The sequence below is a fragment of the Ochotona curzoniae genome, unplaced genomic scaffold, assembly GCF_017591425.1.
Source record: "Ochotona curzoniae isolate NIBS_2020 unplaced genomic scaffold, NIBS_Ocur_1.0 contig_1302, whole genome shotgun sequence".
Lineage (NCBI taxonomy): Eukaryota > Metazoa > Chordata > Mammalia > Lagomorpha > Ochotonidae > Ochotona > Ochotona curzoniae.
The window spans coordinates 11,192,134-11,209,673 of record NW_024465035.1 but is presented as its reverse complement, the minus strand read 5'-3'; the positions used below and the strand labels follow the sequence as shown (position 1 = coordinate 11,209,673).

Here is a 17,540-nt window from a genome sequence, read left to right as displayed (position 1 = left end):
CCCAAGTAAAACATTAGACACAGCAGGTGCCAAATGAGCAAAGAGTGGCTAGGGTCACAGGGTCCGGGAGACTTGGCTCGCAGGGTGCTGTGACCTGGGGGTGGTACTGTCTGATACACCTGATGGCCTCATGTTGAGGTGATGGCAGTTGGGGGGAGGTAAGGGAGAGTGAGAAGACAGCAGGTGCCCTTTCTAACACCCCAGTTCATTTTTCTCCCTGGAGTTGGGTTCCATGATACCAGGATACTGTCCCATTCTCTGATTACACAAGTCTCGGCATCTCCGAGCAGATGAGCCGTGTGCCTCCCACTTCCCCAGAGACCAGGGAAGCAGATATTTGCCCAAGAAACTTTGCTTGCAAGCTCGACTTTGAGTGTAGTGGAAGATTATTTGGGGTTCTCCTACATACAGCGGCACTATGAAAAAAAATCAGAAGTGAAAATGAAAAGAGCCTTTTTGCTCCTCAAGTATCCACAGGACTGAAGTTATGATAAAAACAAACAGCTGGCAGCAGTACCAGCAGAACAAAACTGTGTGCCCATAAGACTATCAGGAGAGGGCAGCTGTTGTCTGCTGAACACCCACACAATGCCAAGCACGGTGCTAACTGCACTGCCTCCCTGTGGTCCAAGGCCCAGGACAACCCTGCCAGGGTTGTGATGATCCGCAGACTGCTCTGCTGGAAGAAAAAATGATGCAACTTGCCATGAATGAAGACAGTTGGAGGGCAGGGTTGAGTTTGAACCCAGCTCAGGCTAAGTTCAAAATCCTTTGCTCTTCCTCTGGCTCTGTCCTGTTGTGCAATGGAAATTTCTCATTTTTGTAAGGTGAGAATGTACTGGGTGTCCCCTCTCCAGGAGACAGGCGGCAGGGAAAAAGGTGTTAGTAAAGCTGAAGGAATTTTAATGCTTCCTTTGCGGGCTGTGTGATAATGGGTTTTGAGTCCCACAGTGGCACTGACATCACCGGGCCGCTGGTGTCCAAGCGGAATGTGTTTTTCCATCTCTCGCACAGACGCAGGAAAACACGAATATTTGGCAAGTGGAAAGGGACAGTAGATTTTTATCTTCCAACTTCTAGGGCTTTCTGAGATCTAGAAATATCAAGTTCCCAGTCGTCTTGTTCACTTTGGGGATTTGTGCGCCCCGGAGCAAAAGGAGAAGGTAGGGGCTGATGGGGCATCTCGCCTGAGCAGGACAAAGAGATCACCAACAGCCCATGGACATGCAGTTACAGGCGAGGATGTAACACGGGGACAAGATGAGGAAATCAAGTAAAATTAGAAAGACATTAAGTGCTCCAATGATGATTTTTATGTAATTTCCCGAGTACACAGGGCAACTTACAATATGAATTTCCTTGTTATTAAGCCAGTAAAACCCAGCAGTAGAAGCAATAAGGACATCAATATAATTTGTGCACCTGCAAAGGTGATTTTAACCGAGGTTAAGTGCCTGTGGTGGAAAAGGTTTGTTTTAATGCAGGTTCAACACTGAAGGGGGAAATGAGAAAAACACAAAACTGCTAAAATCCTCCCTTGGAAGTATCTGAGTGTCCGGACGAGGCACATTCATCCCAGGCAATCGACCCACGGGGACGTCCGTGTGTAGAGTAGAAATCGAAATCTAGAGAGTTTATAAAAAGCTGTTTTTAAGCTCAATATGCCCCAAATGAGAAGTATCAATGAGCGCTTCGGGACTCTTAAACTCAGGGATTATTCAATTGCTCTGTTCTACAAACACACTTACAAAACTGTCATAGGGAAAAAAAGAATGCTATGAAACCAACATTAAACACTATTCTCAAACAGAATCAAAGGCATGTCCTCAAGGCCATGGGTCACACCAACAGGACCTCAAAGAGCCTTAGAAAGAGGTTGTCTTTGTGAGTCAGCTGCCAGTGGCTTCCAGAAAGGACAGAAATAGAAACGGGGGGCGGGGGTGGGCAGCCACAGAACCTTCCACAGCATCTTTGTCGCACAGGGTGGGAATTGGGGTGGGGGTGGGGGGACACCTAGCTGGGTCCAGTAGGGGGAGGGGGAAGGGCAGGGATCCAAGGGAATCAGGTCAGATGTTTAGGTACCTAAGGTCCCCTACCGTCCCCTCACCCTGGCACACAGTCATGATTCTGGCTTGGTTCTTGTCTTCCACTTTCCTCTGGAGCTTGCGCTGCCAACATCTTTTTGTCAGTGAGTGAGCAATATCACAGCTAAGCCTTGGTGAAGCTGGCCCTCCTCTCGAGCACTTATTTGTCTCGCAACTGAACAGGGCCTTGGCCAGGCTCTATGACAGAAGATGCTCATTCAGTTGAGCCTTTCTCAGTGGCAAACACTCCTGAGGACCACACCTCGGTTCCTTCTACCCAGGTAGAAAACACAACCTCAGGGAAGCTGAGGAACTTGTCTGGTCCCCAAGGAGATTTTGAAAAAATGTCTATGATTTGAACAGATACACATGGAAAATTGCTTTACGCCTGGGAATGATTCAGGAAGGAAAGCCGGGGAGAAGCTAGCTTGGCTGTCTTTCTTAAATGGCCACATTTAACCATTTGACCAATTTAACTTCACTGAGCTGTACTACACTACACTACAAGGTGACATGATGCTTAGGGGGCTTATCATCAAACAACACAGACTTGGTGTATCAAGCCTTACCTAAGAGTATAGTAAGTCTGCAGTTCATGGGGGCACACATCAGACACTGTGGGAATGCGAACGTGGAATGGAGCACTGGGCCTAGGATGTAGGCTGGGGTTTGGGGAGACTGTTTCAAAGAGGAAATGGCATTACACAGGTCCTAGAGAGTGGCTGATGGAAGAGGTAAGAAGCCTTAGAAAAATGGAGGCGTGAAGTTCATGGGTCACTGGGTTCCAGTGCTGCTGGGGTGTCTGTTGGTGAGAGGTGAGCCCTTTTGAGGGAAGCCAGAGTGGGTACCTAGGCATTAGACAACCCACATGAGTCACAAATGGGCCAACAATTGCCCATGCGCCCTTCTTCTTTGGCAATAAAATTCGATTGGAACATAACCAACTCTGCTTCTATATTTTCTATAGCTGCTTTTTTGTCATAATGGCAGAGTTGAGTATTCAAGATAGAAATCCTGAGGTCCACAGGGCTAAAAATACTTTTGCAAATATTCCTTAAAGATTTGTACTACTCGTTTGAATTTCCATAACTGACTCAATGCAAATAGCCAGGCTTTCCAGGTAGCTTTTCCCTAACTCTTGCCTTTCCTCATCATGGACAATTAATTGTTTACCTAGACCATAAGCTTGCTCAGACATTGTTTGCAATCCCAAATGTAACGTCTTGATCGACTGTTTCTCTTTTTCATGTTAGGGCTGTGCCACATGCTCTCCTTTGGTGGCTGGGTTACAAGGCTCCCACTACACCAGGCAAGGCACATCGCTCAACTTGAAGCCATTTTGCTGCTGTTTCAATTCTTCATAAATTTTTGTAACACTTTTAGAATGCTGCTGAAAATTGATTTTTTTCACTTATCATGACCACTTTTAAATTCAAGGCCAAGAGAAAGCTACTCCTGTGTTTAAAAAAAAAAAAAACTTACTTCATTTTAACAAAGCCTTTGCAAAACAGAGGGCACACTCAGCAACATTTACAAAACAGAAGAATGAAGAAATCTGGTAGGCCACATTAAAGGATTTGTTTGACTAGCAAATCCCCTTACATGCTTAAAGTCAAATATGATCTATAAAAATTAAATTTGCACATGATTTTCTAGGGAATACAGCTCTAATATACAGCAAGGAATGTAGTTATTGTTTTATTAACCACTGGCTATAAAATAGGGGGGAAAAAAGGACTGAGTTTTATAAGCAGCGTTTTGGGCCTGGCGTGGTAGCCTAGCAGCTTAAGTCCTCGCCTTGCACATGCTGGAATCCCATATGGACACAGGTTCTAATCCCAGCAGCCCCACTTCCCATCCAGCTCCCTGCTTGTGGCCTGGGAAAGCAGCTGAGCATGGCCCAAAGCCTTGGGATCCTGCACACATGTGGGAGACCTGGAAGAGGCTCCTGGCTCTTGGCTTCAGATTAGCATAGCTCTGACCATTGCCGCTTGGGGAGTGAATCATCGGACAGAAGATATTCCTCTCTGTTTTTCTTTATATCTCTGTGTGTCTTTTTTTAAAAAGCACACAGTTTTTTTATGGCATGCAGTATATATATCCCAGTTTGAACACAGGCTCTATAAGCTAACTATCTGGTTCCCTGACGCTGACTGTGTTTCTCTGGGTAAGTTAGTTAACCTCTGTGCTTCTCCACTTTGACGCCTGCAAAAACTGGACAACTGGTGATGAGCTTGTCGGATGGGTTGTGAGGATCACAGGAATGGGGTGCTACAGGAAGGATTAGGGCAGTGACTCACAGAAAATACAGAGCCCACCTCGTTATCTATCACTGTAATGTGATTGTCAGGCCTCAGTGGTTTTATGTTCTCTCACCCCTTCCCCATCCTCCAGATGAATACACCGGGAACAGCCCTGCGGGGCACGACCTACCGTGGCAGACAGGAGATCATTTTTGGCCCCTTGTCTTTCCCATTCTTCTGGAGAAGAACTCTTTCTAGATTTCTGGCCTACGTGACTGAGAGGAGTCATGCTTAGTGCCAGACCCTTGGGACTGACAGGTGACTCAGACCCAGCTGGCAACAATATTCTATCCGAAGACGGGAACACACCCAAGTTAGGCCATGAGATGGCGTGCCTAACTTGGATACATTAGTTGAGATCTTAGAGCCTCCTCTACAGCCAAAATCTACCTAAGAGCAAAGTCAACATAGTAAAATAACAATAATAACGCTAATAAAACAATGCCTTGAAAATAAGCAGGTGCCCTTAGCTCTGGGCTTGCCAATCACACGTGTCAGTTTTTCAGCACAAACCCAGTATGAGCTGAGTTTTCGGTCAGTTGGCATCCAGGGCTCTGACACATCCGCATGAAATAACAAGTGCTGTGGCTGAAAATGAAGGGAAATCTGGCCTGGCTCCTTTCACTTCTGTAGAGGAAAGCACAGCAAGGGGAGATGGCCAACGCGAACTGTAGCTTTCATCCTACCTTCTGGCAAACCAGGGTTCACTGGAAAAACCGTTTCATCTTTCCGGGTCCTGGTATCCCTGTCCTTCAGATGAGGGAGGCTACTGAAAATCAATCTCTAAGATCCCTTTTCAGTTCTAACACTCAACAGGTATCTATTATTCTTGGGTTCATTTCAGATACATACACAGTGGTATCATTGATTACTGATTCTCCCATTGGCCTTCTCACGTCTGTTTCAACTTGTAAAATATTCTATTAGACCCCCAATTCTTACACACCAAGTGTTTCTTCCTCTTCAATTTCCTTCTAAGAAAAAAATACGTTTATTTTTGTATCCTTGGACAGGATGAACACATTTTCTTCCCATTTCTATATTTTAAATCTAATTAGGGTGATAAGCTTCTTGAGGGCTGAAGCCACGGCTTTCCTGTGGGTGTAAACATTATTTTTTTTAATTGCCACCCGAGCTGCCAGTTTTTACAGAGCAGCAGGATATGGGGTTTAAGTAATGTGAGCAGGAAACAGGTCTCTAGCCCACACAAAATAAATGCAAAAGGACCGATGCTCCCCGTGCCCACAGCTGGCTTACTCATTTATAATTTCAGCCCTAACTGACACTTTCCCAGAGCAAGACAGTGTGACAGCCACGGGTACAGAACATCAGGCTGAAAGGGACCTACAGGTGACCATCTTGTGAGTGCCACATACTCATTCAGGTTGTTATACTTTTCTCTGTATGGCAGGGTTTGGGGCCTCAACTGATTCAACCCCAACTTTTTTGTTTTTTGTTGTTTTTTGTTTTGTTTTTACATTTTACTTGAAGCATTGCAAGCACTCTGAAGTGTTGGAAAGATCAAATGGAACTGGGTAAACTGTGGTCAAATGGTTCATCACCTACAAACAGGACTTTCAGAGGAGAAAGGTTCTCCAGGCAAGGATGGTGGCCGAGGTGCTTCCCTGGGTGATGTCCTCAGTCACATTTGTCATGAGCACCCACACAGGAGCAGGGACCCAATTTCCAAGACCTTTAAAACAAACAGCACTTCTTGGCAATAACAACAAAATGCCCCGAGCGAGTGGTTTCCCAGGGGTGCTTACATATTCAGTGATGCCTTTAAGGACTTGATTTCAGGTTCTGACAGCTAACCACCCCTGTCATTGGAGGATGGCTAGGGGAGGCCTTGGTCACACACTGGGGAAAGTGTGACCTTCAATCTCAGCATTCTAGGTCTGAGTGTTGGATTCCCACATATCAGATAGGCCTATGTGACATATTCATACTGCAAACAGGTGGACACACTAATCGTCGAATCAACCGAGTTGATTCCAACCCGGAAATTCAGAAGTAAAAAAGCAAACTAAATTCTAAAGACAGTTAGGAAAGGTGCAGGGAGGCGAGTCCGGTTTGGAAAAGCAGGTGCATGAGTTCCTGACAGGCATGAAGATGCTGAGAAACAGCGGCACAAAGCAAGCTAGTCTCAGCTGAGCAGGCCCAGGGCCAGTGAGCCTGACGAAGTAGCCTGCGCTCCTAAGACCGTTTTCTACAGCCACATTTCCAACTCCAACCCCCAGAGCTCTTGTTGCATAATCTAACTCTTCCCATACCACTGTTGGAGCATGGCTGGGTGTGAGAGTATGGCTTGTTCCAAACTCTCAGAGGGCAGTGGCTCTTCAAAGTCCCCACGCAGCCCCTACCCAGTGCCTCCTGCACACATAGTAGAAGAGAGTTAGAAGAGAGCAAAAGCAGTAGTCCTACAAGTGCTTCCGCTGACACCTGTTGCTCTGAAATCCTTACACCAGCCAGAGCCACACCCTTCACCTGCCACTTGCTTCTCCCCCGCTGTTGGAAGCACCAAGAGGAGATGCCAATAGTTTTCTCTGTGAGTGGTGTCCATCATCTTTAGGAAGGTACATATATTTCATTGACTAGGTATTTGTAGACCATGAATCAATTTTCAACTTAGTAAAACATTCTCTTTGGCATCAATAATACATATTGCTATTTGGAACATGTGACTTGGAGAAGAGTTCATTCAAGTTTGGAAACATGCCGACATCCCAAGTTTCAAAATACTTCTCCTTCAATTAAATGCACACCATCCAACCTCACTTGGAACAGGGTTAATGAGTCGTACGATTACCAGTCATGCTTGTCACACAGTTCTGTCTGCACACTTATTCCCACTGCAAACGTGGGGAGCGTAATCACCAATGCTTGAGTTACCAACAACCCCAGAATGCACAGTGAGTTAGGATCTGCTGCAAACCCATGACATCCAGGGTCTACCCTTTGCAGTAACTGCCACTCAAGTTAATTTAAAAAAAAAATTATATACATATCTCCAATGGTTCTGTTTTCACGTTCTCTCCACTTACACCCACCCCTGGCAACATCTCATCAGTGTCATGTCTGAATTCCACATGCTGACATCTTCCAAGATTTGGTTCGGGAGGCTGAGCAAATATCTTTATAGATAAGGCAAACAAGGCAAAAGTCTCCCCGAGACTCCACTTACATTCTTTGGACATTCCCACTTCAAAGCACTTCTGGAGTCGGCAGTACTGGCATCGATTCCTGGTGACTTTATTAATAACACAGTTCTTATCTCGGTGACAAGTGTAAATCATGTTCTTCTGAATACTTCTGCGGAAAAACCCCTGCAAGCAAGAAAGCAAGAAGATGAGAAAAATGGAGTCAAATGGCCAACCTCCAGTGAAATCCAAGCTGACCTTATCAATACGTCGACTGCTCCTTGTGAATAACCAAGTGAAGTTTCCTTCCTACAACCTCAAAATTCTCAGGCAGCAGGAATAGCTCTCCCTTCATTGCTAATCTAAAAGCCTCCTTTAATCCAAGCAAAACATGATGGTGAACATCTTCCTAAAGGAAAATTAGTACTACATTGGTTCACTTGGAAAACATCACAACAGGCTCAGCCTCTTAACTGCTTCCCTGGCTGCACTGTGATTCCAAGTAAACCCACCACCACCACGAGGCCCATGACTGGAAGTTTCACACTTGCAAAAGACATTCTTTTATCCCTGCAAGGATTATGTCTTTTCAAAGGAGTCTCCTCTGTGTGTGTTTACGCACTTAGCTCCCATCGTGATCCTGAAAGTATGATTCCAATGACGAAGTACGTAGGGGAAACAGTATCCCGAGTTACACACAAGGTCCACACGGGCCTGCCTGCTGCTTCAGGGGCTCCTTAGTGTTGTGTATTCTACCATGGGGGCCTGGTAGCTATGTGGATCAAAATCAATTCTTAAAATGAGATAAAACTAAAAATGCACTTCCTCAACAGCATTAGCCATGTTTCAAATGGTCAGGAGCCGCACATGACCAGTGGTTAGCACATCGGACACAATGCACGCAGTGGACTGTCAGGCAATAGAAAGTTCTGCTGGGAAGCCCTGTACTACAGCAAGCACTGCTAGGTCCACCACAGCCATGTGACACCCTCAGGCAGGTAAATGACAGGCAGTCTGGTTTGATTTAGTATTCATGACTGATGGGACCTTGAGCTTGCGAAGCCTGGAGAAGAATGCTCATCACGAATTAGTTTATTGTGGGTACAAGGTATTTCTGCCCAGATGCAAAGGAAACCAGAAGATACTGCTTAATTGCCCAGTAGGATGTTAATCAGTCTTGTATCTAATTTTGCAGTCTTACCCCAGCATTCTTTTTCCCTTCCACCAGCTTCTCTTTTCCTTGCCTGCTTCCTTCCTTCCTTCCCTCCTCCCCATTTTTCTCATATCCTTGGCACCAGCTTTGTCAACCAACTGTTCTCCTCATTACAGTTAAAAATTTCCCACATGTGCTTACTATTTCAGTTAGCTTTTGTTTTTCAGCTGTTGGCAAATCATATTTTTATACAGGAAGTAATGTATTCTGATTTTGTGAACTGCTGATACAATACAGACTTGGAGTTCAATGATCAAGAGCTTCGGCCTTCTCTTAGTTTCTCCCATCTCGACCAAGCAGCATGGCAGATAATGGAGCTTGCTGAAGATAGAGACGAACAAGCGATATGCAGTCTAGGGTATACCCAGTGGCTTCACTGGCGAGTAATTGCTCAGCAAAAACCTCTGCAAAGCTCTGAGTGTTACAGGGAAGGAGTTTCACCAAGTCGGTAGTGATGCAACTTAGCGGTTACACAAGAAACAATTTTCTCAAGTGGAAGAAACACACCGCTGAGTGTGCTCAACAGAAAATACGACCCAACCATCTAAGTTCAAGTTCCCTGAAATACATTCACACTACTGGAGACAGAACTCAAACATTTAGAACTGAAGCGCAGAACGTAGCACACGTGGTATACTAAGTATATTTACGTGGGCACCCTAAGATTTCAGTGTTTAAAAAACATACTTTTACCGGCACAGTTCAATTGTAAGCACCTAGAAACTTCAAGGTGGCCACTCGTCTCATACCCCAGACACATGCATTTAAAAAAAAAAACACAATTTATTTTTATACCTCTGGAACTACAAACATGCTCAAAATCTAAAAATAACAAGTTCTACATACTCCAAAGCCCTAAACAGAATCTGTGCAGAATGACCACTTCAAAACATACCTTTCCTACCAAAAAATATCTACAGGCTGTGCTTCTTGCCAGATGTACAAATTCCATTTCCGGCAACTTCCACAGCTCTCCTGCCAAGAAACAGTGTCACGGTGGAAGGCATGGTTTCTTCCATATGTAAGGAAAGTATGCACACAGGTGAGTTCCTCTGTTTATTAAAAATCATATATTCTAGTTGAGCAAATTCTTAGGAAGTGACCAGGGAGGAAAAGAAACAAACTCATGACTCCCAAATGAAAGAGGGGGAACTAAAGAACTTTCTATCTCACTAATGACCTTGTCAGTATGGTTCAGTAACACTGATGGCAGAAACTAAATAGGACTTCTTGGTTTTCCAAATCAGATCTCTGGATGGATTTCAGGAGAAGGTCTAAGGTTCATGGTAGAATACTTGCTGACTAAAATATATGCTATGTGGTATTTTTATACATGGGTTGGGTAAACCAAACAGAAGTTTGCATCACACAAATTCTCTTTCCACTCAGTAGCTGTTTTGAAACGTTATATAAACCTTGTTCCCTTTTGTAGATCACTGCTTTGAGGAGCAAGTGGGTGGGGAGGGTGGGGGAAGACAGAACTCATTCCTATAGCCTCTAGTTTGATTTACTCAATATTCTCATTTAGCCCAACTCTTTTTTTTAAACCATCTTTAAAATAGAAACCTTTCCTCTGTGACTCAATTAGAAAATGAGTACCACTGTCAACACTGGAAGGCACTCATAAAACAAATAATCAGATGTTATTTCACCCTCACTGGATCTGCTCAAGGCGCGGGGCCATGGACCTCCTTATACCTGCTGAGGTTATTCCCAGCTGAGCAAGCAGTATGGACACTCCGACTTGAGACTGAGGAGCTCGGAGAGAATGAACAAGTGTCTTACCACGGGATTTAATGTGATTCAAAGCCAGAGGTTCATTCCACTTAGAATTAGGAACCTCAAGTCTTGGGAAAGGAAAACTGTCACCCAAAACTTGGTCTATATAAAAATGTGCTTGAGAACGACCAAGTTCATGGGAAGCCAACAGGTGGGTGGATATACCCTGGAGGAGGCAAGACTGAAAAGTTGAGCCTGTAAAATGGAAGGATTTGGACCCATCTGTAGGAACAACCTGATGGGAGAGAATCCTGAACTTGGAGATGAGCCCCAAGCGTCCACCTGCTCCTTACCATGGTGAGGCCTCGAGTGAGGCACATCCTAGAGGTTAAGCTCTCCCACTTCTGTAAATTCTGGGATCCCACGTGTGTCCTGATACCAGGGAGTGATGCATTAGGATGGCTGCAGATGAAGTAGTTTCTGTGGACCAAACAAATGGCCCAGGGAAGAGGTCAGGTTTGAAGACTAAAGAAATAAAAACTATCCACCAGCAAAGGCAAGAACAATAATGGCTAGAGATGAACCTGAGGTTTAAAGAACGGCCGTGAGAGGTTGTCCACACGTATCTAAGAAGTGAATTATTCCATTTCTTCCATGAAGGCTCCCTGGCTCGGTATCTGCTGCTCACTTAAAGTTGGAATGCTAGCATTCAGCCTCAAGTGCTGGTGGTAGAAGCTTCAGGATGCAGTTTTCAGACACCAAGTCTAGGACACTGATACCACAATTCTACTCTGACTTTATTGAAACTTCCTTTTCCCAGTCAACCTAGGCAACTTGCATGGGGTTACCCCACCTAAGAAACCTTCACCACCTCATCTAAGTGCAAACAAGTGCTTCCTCTTGTAGGCAACCTTGGTGTTTTCTTCTATTCCTCTGTTACAATTAGTCAAGGATAATAAAGTATTCAGCAATAGTCCTGTCTGCCTAGAACAATGCCAACATGGGAAAACGACCATATACAGACAAAGGTCATAATTCAGGGAGCCCAGTGGGCAGCACCCATTTCTTTTCAGGGTATCACAGAGCTGTCTTTCTTGATAGCATGCACAACTTCTGAAAAAGGGGGAAAGATGGACCCAGAGCCCAGATCCCCAACATGGGAGCAGATAAGCTGGAAGGACCCAAGGCAACCTCTAGGAAGTAACCACATCAACTTTTCCACAACCAAGAAAACAGACATATATAGCAGGAGGCCAAAAAACAAAACAGAAAACCCACAAACACCAAGAAAGTGATTTTTCAACAACTGGTACGAAAGTATTTCAATTTCTCAATTGCTAAAGATTTTTATTGTTATATACCAGCTGTGTTCCCAGGGTTGGGATGCAAAGTGGATACCTAATAAATAATCAGACCGAATTATTGAAATGATGAAGTCTCAGTTGAACTCAGAGCCAGAGGCATAATCCTATATTTGTTATACCTTAGTCCTCTAAAATGTTCCTCAAAATTAAATTCATTCCTTGAGGATGATACTGCCTTTTTTATGATGTAGAACAACCAGCTTTTGCTAAAGTTTATCGAAGATTCACTGAGTTATAATCAAGTTACTAAATTTGGACTTTTCTTGTTTAACATTGACTTGTTCAGATTAAAAATGAATTTTGTAGTTTGGGCCCAGTGCAATGCCCTAGTGGCTAAATCCTTGCCTTATATGTACCAGGATCCCACGTGGGCACAGTTCATAACCCGGCTACTCCATTTCCCATCCAGTTCCCTGCCTATGACCTGGCAAAGCAGTGGAGGGTGACCCAAAGCCTTGGAACCTGCACCCACATGAAACATGGAAAAAGTTCCTGGATGCTGGCTTCAGCCACTTGCAGCTACTGTAGCCACCTGGGGAGTGAACCAATGGATGGAAGATCTTTCTTTCCTTTTTTCTGTAAATCTATCATTCTAAGAAAACATAATACATGTTAAAAACAATGAGTTTTACAGTTACCAATGCCTTCTGTTGGCTAATTATAACTTCCATGGGTTAAATATGAGTTGTTTTTCTGTTGGTAACTATGATTTCTCTTCATGAATTACATTTTGTTGCTTACGATCACAGCCAATGATCCAGTTTAACTGCGCACCTCAAGAAGGAAATCTGCATCACAAAGGGGCCAATGCTTTCTAACTGCATTTTCCTACTTCATTCACCACACACTCTTCCATTTTTGTTATCAAGAAACTGGGGTCCAATAAAAAAGGGGGAAAAAAGTTCTGCATGGTGGTGAAGACCAAAATACATATTCAAGCCACTTGGTTTTTATATTATCAATAATAAAGGAATGCCCAGATCATACTCAGATGACTTCTGCCTTACCCTAGGGGATAACTCAACATTTTTTCTATTCACGCTCTCTGATCTCTAAATAAATCTTCTAGTTCAATCCATATCATCCACAGTTCCCTCAGTGGACAAGTCTTACATCAGAAATCTACAAAGGACATGGGAAAAGGGGCTCATCTCTCCCTTCTCTTCACATGAGGATATGGGATTAACCTGGGCCACTCTTCCTAAATCATCCTGCTCAACCTTTTCCTCCAAACAGGGGCCTTGCTTCATCTTCCAGTTTTCAAATGTTATCATGCAGAATATTTCCTGTTGTCTCCTACAGTGCTTTTTCTTTCTTCTGGGGGGTGGGGAGAATTAGTTATGTTTCTAGTCACTAAGATAAACCGGCTTCAGGAGCAGGAGTTGTAATTCAGTGCGTTAAGCTGCCACCTGCCATGCTGGTATTCAGTGGGACTGCTGCTTCAGGTTCCGGCTGCTCCCCTTTCTGTCCAGCTCCTTATTAACACACTTGGGAAAAAATGGAAGACAGCCCAGGTGCCTGGATGCCTGTCACCTCCATGGGAGACCTGGATGGAGTTCAGGCCCCTGGCTTTGGTCTGGTTCAGCTCTGGCAGTTGAAGCCATTTGGGGAGTGAATACACAGGTTAATGATCTCGTTCTGTCTCTCTCTCTAAAAGCACTCTGCTGAACAGGAGATGGGAGGGTGAAAGTGACCTCACCCCAAGGTTGTCCAGGACATGATCATCACCATTTATTGAACACATACTAAAGCAGACAGCAAATGCTGGGTATCACTGCAAATACCTAACACTGTAAGCATGCCTGTGGCGTCAGCATGCATGCAGTCCAAGGATCCTTGCTTTATGAAATAATGGTTCAAGGTACTGATTGTTATTTAGTCCTAAGGCTCTTGGTAAGAAATCATACTGTGCTGCATCTCATGGAAGTTGTCTTTGAATCACAGAGTCATTTAAAGCGCCTAGAACATGTCAGGTTTAAAGTGTCTAGAACGTGTTATGATTGTTTTGAAGAAAAGCACTAAATTTAAAAAAAAATCTTTTCCTCTTTTTTAATAAAAGGCAATTTGGCACACCATACTTAGTCCTAAGAAGCTCTGGGGCAGGAGAAATCCATCCAAAAAGCAGTGTGGGAATCTCATTTGTTGGAATTTGCTACAGAGTTAATTTCTATCCCATGCAAAGTTCAAAAGGGTAATTTTTCTTTCCACAGTGAAGGAAGGGGAAGAAAGTGAGGAGTGTTACTTCATGGTTTTCCTTCTTGGTCAAGGTAAGGAAAAGAGTTCAATCTTACATCAATCAAAAAAGCAAAAAGGGGACTGCTCTGGGGAGCCATTCACCCCCATTCAGCAAGACTGGGGAGCTGGGACGGACAACCCTACTCCCTGGCAGCAGCCAGTTCCCACTGGCAGGCAGCGGTAGAGACACGGCTGATAGGAGCACAGGGTGGAATAATCCCATTGCAGCCACTTTGGGAAACATGGTTTTCAGACCAGGAAACACGTTGCTTTAAACAAACAAAAAACACCCTCTGGAGTCCAGTGGAAGTTCTATGCGTGACAGCGCTGAGAGGTTATTAATAGTCAGATGAGGGTGGGGAGGGGGAGAGAGAAAAATGAAGACCTTTTCACCCCAGGGAAAGACAATGGGTGAGAGGGAGGGAGAAAGTAGAAAAACAGCCCACTATTCTGATGACAGAGGTTTCCTTCTGCAGGGGAGGTGGGCACGAACTGAATGCACTCAGCACGCATTTAATCAACTTGTGCAGGGTCAAAGCTACGGGCCACCCGAGGCCAACAATTCGGAACCTACTGCAACATGGGGACTGGCCCAGCATCATCCGCATCAACATTATTACTAAATAAATAAACAATAAGATAAGCAAACAACCCCCCCCCCACTGGGTCGTAGTCTCAAGTTTGGGGATTTAATGAAGATGAAATGAGTGACAACAGTGAAAGCTGACCCACTCTGACTTCTGGAAGGCTCCCTACTCCACTGTGCCTCTTGCCTGAACCTGACAGTGGATACTGAGGCGTGTCTTGTTTCAGCTCCCCTGGTCCAGGAGCTTCCTTCGAACATTCACTCCTGCCTAGGTTAGAAAGGCAAGCCCCTATTTTGAGAGCTGCCCTAGGCAGTGATTACGGATCTAGCAACAACATCCTATCTGTGGGAACCAATCTTCCCGGAAGAGAATGACTGCGGCATTTTCCCGAATGTCAAATAATCCCCCGAGAGCTCAACCCTGGTGAGACCCAGAGGGCCAGGCTTCCCAGTCTTTCTAATCCTCAATTAATGAAAACTCGCAGGGAATACCAATGAAAAGGCGGTGCCGGTGCTCAGCCGAGAACCTGAACTCCCATCATCCGAGGTCAAGGTCTAAACTTTCAAATCTGTGATGGCCCAGGAGGGGAACAGAGCCAAGGCCTTCAGTTCAAAATGTTCTTTCTTTGGAGGAACACGATCCAGGGAAGAAATGTGACTAGGTCATACAAACTGGAAACCATCAGTAAAGAGAGACTGGTTGGATAACACTTCGTTTAATTTAGGTTTAAAAAACTTTTCTTTGTATTTCTAAAACTTGACCTTAGGTAAAATAACTTTTGAAAATGACCAAGTATCACAGAAGTCTGGCTGCCATATAACCCCGTTCTAATTGGTAGGTGGCAAATGCGTCAGGTTTTGTGGTCTGTCATCTTATAAGAGACCTTCTGGAGGACAGCAGTTCGTAAGGCCAGTAAACACCGTTGGTTAAAGTGACTCCTCTCTGAAAGTGGCTCACTCTGGGCAGGCCAGCTCCCTGGGCCTGTGAGCTGCACCTGGTCTGCAGGCCCCTCATACTTCAAAGCATCCTCACCTTGGCCATCTATTGTGGACATTCTCTGTCATCTTTCAATGAAAGGCAAGTATTTCCATTTTACACAGGATCTTGTGGATTGTGTAGCCAGTGCTGACTCTAGAATCCATGGGCACAAAAATTGGCAAACCTTTTCCTTTATCAGCAAGGTGGAAAAGTCCTGGAGAGCGTCTCTCTCCTCTGGTTGGGTTCAAGAGAGCAGACCAGACAAAATCAAGCGGTCTGCAATCAAACCTAAGCTCCCAGGATACCCTTGATGGCGGAGTGGAAGGAGGGGACGCTAAGAAATTCCCCTGCCTCAGCACAAGGAAAGCCTTTTAGGAGGTATTTTATCATCATTTACCATTGGGCTGTACTTCCTGCCTGGGTTAGGAACATTGGCGGGGGTAGGAGCAATGGGAGGACAGGAGTGTGCACACACACACACACACACACACACACACACACACACACACACACACACACACCATGCTTTACAACTGTGTAGTTTCCTTCCGAACAGCCACACCTATCTAGACAAGATGATCACAAGGCTGTCCCCAGAACTCACCGACCAAACCAACACTTAGAGCTTACCCGAGCACCACGGAAATGACAGAGTAAGGAGAAGGAAAAGATGGTGAAATGGAGCTGCGAGCCGATTACTCAAAGAATGTCTCTGCAGCAGACTAAACATAAACACGACACCTTCGGGATCCTTTTGCCAGTACCCAAGAACTTGAGTTATGAAGATGAGGGATGGAGAAATACCATATGACTGGGGGCGGGGGGGGGGGGAATCTGTAATAATGGGAGGTTTCACTGTGCTCCACGTAGCTTTCTTTAAATCTGGCCTTGAGAATTTCAGCCAACTGAAGACATCTGTTTTCTAGATTACTTGGGTCACTTATTTTGTGCCCTTCCATGGTGAAACTCATAGTTACTGATCTATTATCAGGATTACTCTAAATATAACAGGGCAAGAGGCCAATGAATTTGAAGTTTTAAAATTCTCAATTATTTGAGCAAATGCACCCAAAATAGCTCCTCAGCAACAGCCCAGAAGTTAGCAGGCCCCAGCTGCTTTGCACATTAATTACCAAACCTCATCTGGACTCAAATGAAAGACTCCCACCTGCACTGAAATGGAAAATAATAATAACCATTAAAGCAAAGGTAAGCAGAAGAGAGAGCGAAAACAGACTCAAATACAGGTCAATTCTGCACGGGGGAGCAGGTGTTTTCACATCATTTAGAAGTCTGGAATGCAGTGTTTCACCCTCTACAAAGCCAGGCCTTTGCTCTAGCCTTCGCTCAACTATTAGTGCTGGGTGATGACAATGTACATCACCATGGCAACACAGCACATTGCATGATTCATAGCCTTTCCGACACCGGTCATTATGATGTTCTTGTATTGTTTTATGACATTAAGTTCTCAAATTTAGTACAGAGAAAATATGCTTATCCAGCATGACATGTATTTTTTTTTCAAATGTATTTAATTTTCAGGGCCACTTTGGGATCTTTTCACCGAATTTTTTTCTCACTTATTTGATACATGAATGACTATGTCCCAACTCAAAAGGATGTCAGGGAAGGCAGCCAGCCGTGCACACTTGGGTCTCCAAGAGCCTCACGGGGATTTAACTAGATGTCTCTTGTGCTTCTCACCAGACACTGCTCTGACAACGCAGACATCTCAGTGTCCTGTGCTCCAGATGGATTCCATCTTCATGTGGAAAAACAGTGGTGGCTGCAGGCTCTGGCTTGATTATACCAAAGGCAGGCTCCCAACTTGCTGCCTTTAAAAAAGCTAGCTCAGGGCCCGGCGCGGTGGTGCAAGTGGTTAAAGGTCCTCGCCTTGCACGCCCGGGATCCCAT

At 44.7% G+C, this 17,540-nt stretch overlaps 1 protein-coding gene across 4 annotated transcripts in view; it reads right to left on the bottom strand.

The window, feature by feature from the left end:
* Positions 1-17,540, bottom strand: part of RARB (retinoic acid receptor beta) — a 339,233-nt gene that overhangs the window by 70,816 nt on the left and 250,877 nt on the right. For all 4 annotated transcript variants that reach the window (XM_040963682.1, XM_040963689.1, XM_040963696.1 and 1 more), the window contains exon 3: positions 7,572-7,713. In XM_040963682.1, the coding sequence (XP_040819616.1) occupies positions 7,572-7,713 (142 nt within the window). The remainder of the gene's footprint in view (positions 1-7,571; positions 7,714-17,540) is intronic.